General features: G+C 36.2%; 1 protein-coding gene across 1 annotated transcript; it reads right to left on the minus strand.

The window, feature by feature from the left end:
• Positions 1 to 439: 439 nt before the first annotated feature.
• LOC124455795 (solute carrier family 49 member 4 homolog) lies at positions 440 to 8399 on the minus strand. The gene is made up of 5 exons (XM_047006416.1): positions 8344 to 8399; positions 7419 to 7520; positions 5399 to 5720; positions 2487 to 3172; positions 440 to 1147 (listed from the first exon to the last, which is right to left on the minus strand). The coding sequence occupies exons 3-5, from the start codon at positions 5718 to 5720 to the stop codon at positions 695 to 697; spliced, it is 1461 nt and encodes a 486-aa protein (XP_046862372.1). The 5' UTR covers positions 7419 to 7520; positions 8344 to 8399; the 3' UTR covers positions 440 to 694.
• Between the last annotated feature and the right edge of the window lie 3630 nt (positions 8400 to 12029).

A 12029-nucleotide genomic window follows, 5' to 3' on the forward strand; every position in this document is an offset into this window, starting at 1 on the left:
GTATCATTACATGTTTGTAAATGTGGATCGTCCAGGTTGGTATAGTCCTGAAAAGGACTGTTTTTGTTGTTGTCGAAACGTCAGTAAACAACAACAAAAACAGTACTTCTCAGGACTATACCAACCTGGACGATCTACATTAGAAACATGGAATGCATGTATAATTGGGCTAAAATAGCTGATTTATTTTAATCTAATCATAAAGAGCACCATTCGACAATCAATAGTATTTATTTGCAATGCATAAAACGTAATTGCTTTGCTGTTTCAAAACAGATTAGAAAATAAACACAATGAAACGCGCGCGCTGATTGGTCTAGAGCTGTGTTTGCATTAGCTTCTGGAGCAGGTGCAACCCTCGACCTTCGGTCTCGGGCTTGCACTGATCTGCTCTCGAGTTCTCCCAAAGGTCTCCTCGGTTTGCATAAGCCTGTGCAAACACAGTAAACATTTTTTATTTCTTAAGTAAAATACTAAGGCTGTAGAATCATAATCAGTACAAAATGTAAAATAAGTGCCCTTCACTAAAGGTAAAGAAATCAAAAGACATCCCATGCATATTCAACGTGCCTTGATCAAAAATGATTGCATTTTGAAAGTTTAAAACAGACCCGATTCTCTGTAAATCATATCTTTTAAATCAAAACCCGAGCTTTTAAATCACGAACAATAACATCACTCAATGACATCTTTTTTACGCGTTCACTGGAGTTGACTTCAAATTATTTTCTGTCTTTGAATGCTCGTCCACGGATGATCGTTTGTAACTTTCTTTCACAAAAAGCATAAGCATCGCCGATACAGCACAAGTGCACACGGTGGCCCACAGCATCCATTTTGTACCTAAATGTGCTAGTGGAAGAAGAAGAAATACTGACTGCAGAAAGTTGTTGAAGAACGTAATAGCACCGGAAGTAATACCCTCAGCAACCGGGTATGTTATCTCGACTGCCAGTTCAAAGAAGAATGGTATCGTTCCGTTGACAAAGAATCCACTGATGCCAAACAAAACGTAAACTAAACCTTGGTCGAATCCAATAACTCCAGTGAAAACATAACAAATTAACAAAACAGCAAAAAACGAAGACGCAATGAAAGCAATAAGGAATAATTTTAAATGTCCAGCAAAATGATCAGCAAATCTAAAAAAGAAAATAAGGCAAAATATAAGAGGTTTCAAAGAACAAAAATACCTGACCATCGTTAAGCCGGATTTCCACTTGCGAATTTTTTCGCGCGAAGGAATAATTTTCGAATATAGGCATGCGCAGACGTTCAATACGTCACATATACACAGCGATGAAATTCGAATAAATTGTTCGTCACGACCAAAATTTGAGTTCGATTGATTTCTACTTTTTCGGTGCGAAAAAATTCGCTGGCTTATCAGATTTCAGCGTTTCTAATTTGTGATTTTTGTCAAACACTCAGTTTTCAAAATAACGGACGTTGAGGAGTTAGTTGCTCTTGAAAGACTTTCCATAGCTACCATCTAACGACTCTACTCTACAAAAAACACCGACTATTTTGACTAAGGAATTTCTTACGCGAAATACGAAACAAACGATGGTTATGGAAACATATTACTGGTCGTAAATACTAAGCTTTCTTTTATGTGCCTGTTAAGCCGCTTTATATGAATATTTTTTGTATTTCGCGGTTTTCTCATTACAAGTGGAAATCAAATACCCATTTGCATGAAAATGATGAGAAATCTGCATTTCTAAAAAGCATTATATGAATATGAATGCTGTAAGAACATCAACAAGCTTTTCAGTTGTGACTTTGAAATTGAAAAAATTTAGAGAATAGCCGGAAACGACACCTTCCCATGTTTACTCGTACCATACAAATTGTTTGGATAAATTACAGTTCATTGCTATGGAAAATATTTTTTGCCCAATGAATTAAATCAATATTTTTTCCATAAATGTCGTTACACACGAGTTGGATTAACACTTGAAAGTTTTTTAGGAAGCGCTTCCCTTGTTTATAAGAAAAATTGTCACAACTTCCAATAGAAGACAATTAAGTTCACGCAAAAATTCCACGAGTTAATGTTACTCGATACTTCAGTAACTGATAATGGTACTGACATTTTGAGTTTTTGTAAAGCTTTTTTTGAAGAAAATTGCTAAGTAACATCTACTCATCTTGGTAACTGAACGATTTAAGAGAATATACCTCTCCTTGTTACATAAAAACATCAAATATATCGAAAACATCATGAAGAGAACAATACCAATCACTAACATTACAACAATTATTTTTGGCCATGATACTTATGTTCTGCGGTCGACATAAATGAATTTAAAATATTCACCAATTTTAAAAATGGTTGAATCGCATCCCTTTTGAAAAGGGGAAAATAATTTTTGTGAAGACAGAAAATTTTTGAGTGACGGAAAAACTCAAAAGACAACTTGATTGGCTGCTAACAAACATAATGTGGCAGACATCAAGTAAAAGACAGACATACTTACCTGGAAAAGCACACCAGAGAAAGCACCACAAGTGACTGCGACAAAGCCAAGCCATTCAGCAAAATGTTCAGTCACCCGTATACCGTAGTCCGAGAGGTTTTGATACAGAACGGCACACCAGCCACCAAACACACCAGTACTAGCTCCGTATATTGTGGCAAGAAGAAGAAAGTTAAAGTTCTTACTCAAACGTCTGGCACCATCCCTAAAATCAACTCGACCAGTGGCCGCTGAAGGACTGGGAGGATTTGGAGGTTTGGATGGATAATGTACAAGAATGATAATTAGCAAGATTACTTGTATTCCGGCTTCAACGTATAATAACATATTGATTTGTCCTTGGTATTGTTCCTCTTCAGTTTTATTTAGTACGTAGTTGTCACCCTTTTTTAAAGCATTCGACTTTGTAACATCACCGACGAAGGCAGGTCCAATGATAAAAGACAGAGATGTACCAACGTATCCCGCTACAGTTGATATGGCAGTAGCAGTGGTACGTTGGTGTGGGGGAAACCATGTCGATGACAAGAGAGGAGCTGTTGCCATGCCTACAGGGCCAGCCAGACCGACTACTATCTGACCGCAATGAATCAAAAATGTCGAAGTTTGCATATCGCCAGTTGGAATAAAACGTAAAACCGCGCCAACGAGTTGCATGGCAGCAGCTATCAGCATAGTGACACGCAAACCTTAAAAAATAACAAAAAATAATGTTCCTGATTTTCTAATGTACATCGATCTAAGTTTCGATCTACGAAAGTCGAAGTCACAATTCTCATGCATTCGCCAACAAACAAACTTTGTTATTTAAAAATAACAAAGAGCTTGGAGGGTATTCGTTTTTTTAAACAGAAAAAAGGGAAAACAATATCATTTTACAACGATACAAAGTTATTCAGTTTCAAAACATTCCGTTCTTCTCAGTTTGGTTCTCATTCCTTTTGATGATTAAGTGCAGTGTAAACATCTAACTAAATATAACTTAAATGCTACACGTAACTCCCACCAAAATTCAACAAGTCCCAATCCTTTGAAGCACGGCCAAAAGAAATATCATAACGGCTGTAATACTAAACTGGGGACTTTATCGCGGACACGCGCGTCGGGAGGTAAACTTCATGCAAGGTCGAACATCTTTACCTTAAAGATAGCCTTCCAGTTATGTTTTTAGTTCAGTGCATGGGATTAGATGAAAACTCGTAGTTTTACTGCTAGGTTGAACACAAGGTAAGGCGAGTTGAGAAATAATTTATAAACTCATTAAAAACTACAGTACAATGATAAAGGGCTCCAGACGCTTATAAAATATAAAAATAAGAGCCTGACAAATGGGCTCCAAAAACTTATCGAAACATGAAAATAAGAACTTGAGAAAAGGACTCCAAAAGCAGTGACAGATTACTTATTACGGGGCCTGTAGACTAATACAAAGTTACGGGCCTTCAAGCGATGCCTATTCCTCCCACTAAGTTCAGTGTTCCTATGATTTGCATTTCCTCTTAGTAACCCCATAGGGTAAAAAATGGGAAAAGTTCATTTTAGTTGAAACAAAATTTCAAAAATCATTGACATGGTCAGGGAAATAGGAAAAGCCAATACTTCAAGAGTTCTGAGCATTACACATTTGAAGAGTATATAGTACGAAAGCCATTTTTCCTCTGCATTCTATTGCTCGTATGGGTTCTCATCAGCATCAATGATCTAAATTGAGCACATTTACCTAGCCCAGAACATCAAAAACGATCAAATCCTAATTATGTCCAGATACAACGGGCCTTTCGAAAACCTGGGCCTGTAGGCTTAAGTCTACTCAGACTACTGGATAATCCGCCCCTGTCCAAAAGCGTATGGAAAACATGAAAATAAGAGGTAGACTGTCGAAAAAAGGCTTCCTAAGAATGCTTCGTGAAATGAAATGTGCAAGCTTCAAACTGTTGTTCTAGAAAGTTTGTGCTCATTTGTGGCAAGTTGATGGCGAAGTAGGATATTTTAAGTGCTGGTCAGGAAGGTTGCTTCAAATACGTAGCAGTTCTATTTTGGAGCTCTATTTCCTCAAAGATGGGATTGAGTGCTCATTTGAGGCAAGTTGGTGAGGAAGTAGAATATTTTAAGTGCTGGTCAAGAAGGTTGCTTCAAACACGTAGCAGCTCTATTTTGGAGCTCTACTTCCTCAAAGATGGGATTGAAAAAGAGAGATGTAAACGAACCATTAAACTATACTTAAGAAAGGGAGAATAGGTTGTGAACATAAACACAATAACTTAATGCGCTCTTCATGGAAGCTTACACAATAGTGCTTTGACCAAGAGCAACATTTCTAAAGTTTGCCCATTGGGTTTAACAAAGACATCCTTTGGAAAGTCTTCTTTTAACACTTCATATCCTTTTCCTATGTTTCGATAAGCTTCTAGCGTCGTTTCATCCGGCATTTAACGATTTTATATTTAATTAGTTTATTCTCCAGCTTTTTGTGTTGTGATAAAAATTTGCTATAGATTCTCCTCGGATTTTATCCAACAATTGAAATAGATAAAAAAATATTCTCTGCTCTGACGATTAGAAGTATCTTAGCAACAGGATCACAAGAAATCCACTTTCATCATTAGCCAGGGGCCGGTTGCACGAAGCCTTGATACGTTATCCATTATATAGGAAAATCTTCAAACTTGTAAAAAAATTTTTTTCTGTCTTCGAAACAATTTTTATTTCAGTGATTGTTTAGTTCGATTCTTATACTTTTTGCTTTTTAATAAGCTTTATAAAAGCTTAAGAAAACTTGCTATCCACTGGATAACGCTATCCAGGCTACGTGCAACCAGCCCCAGATCGAGATATTTTCGCGCTAATTAGCTTCTTGCTTACACATAGTTTCGTGACGTCATTATACATAAGGCGTATTTTGACAACTTCCTTACCTTTAACGTCCATAATCCACGCAAAAGGCAACATAGAGATACAATATGTCGTGCTTCCCCAGGCCGAAATAAGATCGATGACCCATCCATCCCATTTATAAACCGCTCTAGCTGTCGTCTCGATTGGACTAAAAGTGTTCCACATCGCATTCTGCATGATTCCATTCATGCAGTAAATAAATAATATGTACCAACGTGTCTTGTACACACGAACTTCCGAATTTTCGCTGTATGAATGGTTTGCGAACATTTTAGGAGGCAGAAGACTTTCATCAGGTCCGTTTTGATAGCTTGAATCATCGGGGAGAGAATTGCTACTCATCTAAGGATAGAAATGTGGCTAATTGAATAACGATAATGGGACAATCGGTCTCGGGTTTCCACCAGTGGCGGATCCAGAGTACGTCAAAATAAATTGCTGCAGCACATTTTGGTGTATATTTAAATTTCTAAACACCTTAGAGGCTAATCCATTGATAAAATTATATTCTTTAGAAATTAAAAACCAATAGTGCTTTTCTAAAAGTAATTTAAATTTAAAATTGAGTAGCTATAATTTGTTTTGACGTACACTGGATTCGCCACTGGTTTCCACTGATCAGCCCAAAGGTTGTCTAGAAGTATTAGTAAAAAAGACAGATTTATAAGATGTTTGAAATTTGAAGTATGCTTCAATATTAAAATTGATTTTATAAGAGACCACCGAGAGGACTGCTCATGCTCAGAAGACGTTTCTAGAAATTTGTGACTAAGCAGGCAATTTGCTCCTAATTCGGTTTTAGTTGATGAAGTTCGCCGTTCCCTAGTCCATGAACTGCGACAGTTGCTTGAGTGTGCAGCGCATGCTCAGACCACCCCTGAACCATGGGCATTGCAATATAGACAAAAAGAAAATTGCTTGTATGTAAACGATGGACAACAAGACAATAACTGGTTATTTAGACTATAGCTTATCATTGAGGTTGCATTCAAAAGTTTCCATTTGCCATAAATTCAATGGGTATTCGTCTCATGATAAATAAAGTTATAGTATGAGTACTGAGTAGAACATTAGAACTGTGTTCATCAATCCACTTCAATGGGGGTGTAGCAGCACAACTGGGGACCTGTGAAACAAGTAATAAAAGCCCCCCCCTCTTAAATAACCATATTAAAATCTATTAACCACCACAATATACGTAATACCACCTACAGTACTTATCCTCCATAACCATTTACATAAGTTTATGTTGTGCAATTAATTTTAATCAATAGTACACATATTTTGTGTTCATTCAGAGGACCAAGCAAGTTTGCATATCAAGAACTAAAGTTGGGAGAAGCTCTGCCTTGGTATGCAATGTATAAGTCAAGAGGCTGATGCAAAGTTAAAACAAACTGCAGTTGTTAGACTTAATGAAAGTCAAAATATCAAAAAAACAATGCCATTAGCTTCGAATTTACACAGACTAAAATCTTTACACTCCCTAGCAACTATTTAAATAATCACACATTGCATGACAAAATGTAAATATATAATCATGAATTTGCCTTGTATTGTCAACAGTCTATGACACAGAATCAACAACTTGGCATATTGAATTAAGAATTAGGTACAAAGAATATAGAACCTGCAGTAAAGAATCCAAAATCAAACGTAAAAATAGACAGGAGAAAATTTGAGATATGGGATTTACAATTTGATATTCTAAGAGAAAATAACTTTGACAAACTGATCAAAGACTTTGCAAGTTCTAAACAAATTCTGCAAATGTACTTGACCTCAAGTTGCATTCAATTATCAGATGCAAGTACTTTGCATGCCCTACATTTTAGGTTTATATTTCAACAAGATGTTTTACAAAATTTGTAACGAAATTTTGTTATTAGAAAAATGAGCCTCCCAAAGCTTTTAGAGCAACGTAATGCAACATTGCTACGATGTACAAGAATTGAAGAATATTCAAAACAATTATTGCTTATAACAATAGTGACAATAGGAAACAAATTTCCAAGATAATATCTTGTCTGAAATTCATACCTTTTTCTGTTGATGATATCACAAAGCTGAAATGTTGCCCAACTATTATTGCATTAAGTCAACTTCAGACCACTGTCTAATAGGGAATCTGTGAGCAACAACCTTAAAGATAATTATAAAATAAACACAATGGATTGTGCACGCTGATTGGTCTAAAGCTGAGTTTGCATTAGCCAGTGCAAAATACATCTGAGCTCAACCAATCAAATTAATCTAAATAATCAATCAGTCAAAGAGAATTTGCAAATTGATCATGAATACATTTTAGAGGAAACATTAAAATGTTTGTCTTTTTTCGCATTATTGTTATTTTATACCTAAAAGAAATAAAAGATGTTTTTAGTATTTGCACTGGCTTATGCAAACCTCAGAGACGTTTGTGAGAACTCTTGAGCATGAGCAACCCTCAAACTGATCTGCTCTCAAGTTCTCCCAAAGGTCTCTTCGGTTTGCATAAGCCTGTGCAAACACAGTGAACATCTTTTATTTCTTAAATGATAATAGTTTGATATCAAGATTTCCATGATCACGAAAATTGGGTGTGCCATAACTGAAGTTACGGCATTGATTGACGTCAATGGCCGTTATCTTCAAAAATCTAATGACAATGGCAATTGTATCATATGTGACTTGATCTTCAGAAAATCACATTACAGCATTAGCCATGTCACGGTTTATCACGCCTGCTCATAAGATCTAAGCTCTGGCATTTCTTTAGTTTTGGTACATTATAAAAATATCATCACTATTATTATATCACAATAGCAAAATGTCACATGAGCAATGAGCACACGTCACGTCAAAATCATAGATAGCGAAATGACAAAATTTCTGTATGTCATGCTGATTTTGTCATCATGCCATTACATAATAATAAAATCTGTTGGAACCAGTGGGAAAATACTGTTAAAATATCAAATGTTACCTGAATACCGCGAGGGCAAATGGGTCAACACCTCGATGGTCAACACATCAACTTCGTAACAACAATAAAATATTTCCGCTTATATCAAGTATCTTTACAAACCAAAAACCATATCTGATCCACAATCTGATCCATATCTGATCTGATCTGAATATGATTCAATCTTACCAAATGATCAATCTGACTCTTGAGAGTGCTCTTGAGTCCTTGATCTAAATAGTCCAGTCAATCTACGACCAAAAACACTCTAACCTTGAACAAATTTCCACAAAAGAAATTCCAACTGATTTTGGTATATTTGATATCCCTTTACAACATATTGAAAGTCCCACAAAATCCTAGCACGGCAACATCGTGTAAATTACGTTTTATTTGAGGCATTTGGATTGAAAATCTGAGCGACATGGAAACGAGGCTCAAAATTAATGTTTTAGATTTTATCCTTTTAGAACACTTAGTAAAGCACAAATATAAATATTATAGATTAAAACAAGTGGATAATGATATTTTGTAAATTAATTAATATTTTGTCCTTTATTTACGTCAAAATGCTGATCTTGCTGTTTTGGGTACTAATTTTCGCTGACTTGGTAGTTTTTAGACAAACGCGTGTTTGAAGTACGTTTGTTTACGTATATTTTGCACGTGTTTAGATGGATATTTATTATATTTAATGTGACTTCCTTTCAATACTTCAAATTGAAGCTTTGGCTCATTATTGGCATCAAAATGTGACGTTTCTTTGTTCTCCTCAAGGTAAGCAAAATAGATAACTTGAAGACAATGAGTTTATGAATGTATTATTTAATTGCTATTACATTTTACATTTTACAAAATACAATGTTTACATTTATAATTACCAAATACAATGTTTGCATTATAATACCGCGTTCAAAGCCATAGATACATTAGGGCTGTAAAATATCGCATAAACCAGTAAATAAAACCAGGCTTTTTTGTGTTGTCGAACACTATTTTGCTTGTGAATCATTATAGGATGGATCAAATTCTGCGTCAGTACTGTGCAATATGTAAAGAATCAATTGTGAACAACGGGGTGGCTCTAACATCTAAAGGAATAGATGGTATAAACCGAGCTAGTAAAGAAAGAGGCGATACAGTTGACGTCCGTAAAGGTGACAGCGTTCACATAGCATGTAGGAAACGATACACAAATCCATCATATATTTCTAAATCGCTACGTCAGAAGGAAGAGCGTCATCCCGTACCAAGAACCCTTCGCTCACAAAGTTCAGTTCAGTTCGATTTCAGAAGAGATTGCTTGTTTTGCGGAAATGAAATTAATCAAGAACAAGAGCGCAAAAGGGGGCGTGTTGTTTGCACTGTTAGGACTATGGACATTCAAGACACTATCTTGAATGCTTGCAAAGTGAGATGCGATGACTGGGCCAAGTCCGTAAAATCAAGGATCCAAAGTGTGCATGACCTACCGGCAGCTGACGCAATGTATCATCATCTATGCAGTACAAACTTCAGGACAAAAATGAGAATTCCAGCACCATTTAATGACCAATCACCGCTCAAAAAGCGCAAATCAGGACGACCAATCAACAACACTGCCAACGATGCATTTTTAAAGGTAGCTCAATATTTAGAAAACATTGATGACCAAGTTACTGTATTAGATTTAATAAAAAAGATGGAGGAGTATTTGGCGGAGTCCGCGACTGATAGTACCACATATAGCAACCGCTACATGAAAGAAAAGATTCTAGAGCACTTTGGGATAATGTGATTATCACAAATCAACCAGGCATGCCAAGTATTGTGACATTCAGAAGAACTGCTACGTCTATACTAGAGGAATTCCACATGCAGCAGAAAGAAAATTCCAATCCTGAAGATGAGAAACTGAATGTTATAAGAGCAGCAGCAAAACTTTTACGTAGTGACATAAAATGTATTGAAACACCAAGCGACATATATCCGTTAATCGACAGTGACATTGACAAAAATCTTGAATTCTTACCCCCAACACTTCAGCTTCTTCTTAATCAACTGTTTTCAGGAAAAGACACTTCTCGGAAAGTAGCTTTGTTGGTCAAGAGATTATGCAGTCAACTCGTCATCATGCTTTGCTTGCACCTTTACAGATTGAATGGGTGTTTTACTCCATCACAGCTTTGCCTCGCGTTTTTAATAGACACGCTTAATCATGCTGGTTTCTGTTCGTCATATGAAGAAGTCCTCTCATTCAAACGAAATGCAGCCGTAAGCCAAGGGACTATAATCCCGATTATAATGGTGAGTTTACACAGTATGGTTTGGATAACCTCGACCATAATCTCCGAACTATCGACGGGCATGGTACATTTCACGGTACAGGATTCCATTTCACCTAAAGGATTCCTTTTTTTCGGTCGTTGAAGACTTAACATGATTTTAATAGCCACGCTGCAGATTTATATAATCAAATATGATATTCGTTAGGTCAAAGCAGTGTTATTTTGTAATTCTTGTTTATAGCCTCGTTTTCATGTCATAATTTCACAGAAAACATTATTTTACGAAGTTGCCGGCCTCAGATCATGTGGGACTTTTAATATGTTGTTCTGTACATGAAAAGAAAGATATTTTTGAAGAGTGAGCTTTTGTGGGAATTAGTTCAAGGTTCAACCATAAATCTACTGGACTAAAATACTTTCAGGTTGATTCGCGTACACGTACAGAAATAACAAGTTTATTACTTGTCATTTTTGACGCATTCACTTACATATACTTGTTGATTTAAAATCTGTATCCTAACGGCGTAAAAGCGTTAGTGATAATACGCATATACGACAAGTTTTTTAAAATAAATGTGTTGACATCTCATGATGCCATCTTATGTCATATGCATAATATTCTTTATTATATTGAAGATGGCATCATGAGGTGTTGAAACATGTTTATTTAAAAAAACAACTTGTCGTATTCATCAAATGCTTAAAATATGTTTGTTAATAAACTTTCATCTTCTTGAGCTCGAATGTTGAAACTCCACGAAGATCTAATTTTTACTATTGGATCATCACATTTCGTCGTATTTCATAGAAAAAAAGATTAATCGCTTCTTGCAGACTACCGTAAATGAAATAACAATGTTTCCATCATCAAACAAACGACTCAGCCCCCCATTCACCACCATATTACCCATTTGATAAAATAATAACAGCGTGCTTTTGAATGGGTTTAAAACTGTGTATTCACTCCAACAGTTTTGTTCGCACTACTGTAATAGAAATGATACAAACGCCTGTCACTATTAAACACCACGTATGCATTAAAAGCCCACCAGGAGGACCGACAAAATTCATTAAATGCACCGGGCGTTCATTTCATTAGATCATTTTCTGTAGATGAAATGATGCGAATTGTGACCACCAGAGGCATAACTAGAACGTTAATGGGGAGGATGTATATTCATATATTTAGTTGTGCCCCACTGCTTTCTTTGAAATCAAATCACTTTCAAAAGAAATCAGTAGAGTACAACGGAATATATTAATATGCAACTTCTCCCACCCCCACCCCCACCTCCAATTAACGTTCTAGTTACGCCTCTGGTGACCACTGCATGCATTTGACCAATCTTGACAGATTGACACTTTTATTGTACGCAAATGCGTACCTGTTTTACATTTACAAGTCACGTGATTTGTGCCGAAGCCTTGGCTCGGCGCCTC

Source organism: Xenia sp. Carnegie-2017, unplaced genomic scaffold (genome assembly GCF_021976095.1).
Source record: "Xenia sp. Carnegie-2017 unplaced genomic scaffold, XeniaSp_v1 HiC_scaffold_4, whole genome shotgun sequence".
NCBI classification, from domain to species: Eukaryota; Metazoa; Cnidaria; class Anthozoa; order Malacalcyonacea; family Xeniidae; genus Xenia; species Xenia sp. Carnegie-2017.

Coding starts and splice junctions, on each gene's coding strand:
- LOC124455795 (XM_047006416.1), bottom strand. CDS start 5,720: ATGAGTAGCAATTCTCTCCCCGATGATTCAAGCTATCAAAACGGACCT. Junction 3,173..5,398: donor GTGGATTATGGACGTTAAAG/GTAAGGAAGTTG, acceptor TTATTTTTTAAG/GTTTGCGTGTCACTATGCTG. Junction 1,148..2,486: donor CTTTCTCTGGTGTGCTTTTC/CAGGTAAGTATG, acceptor CTTATTTTCTTT/TTTAGATTTGCTGATCATTT.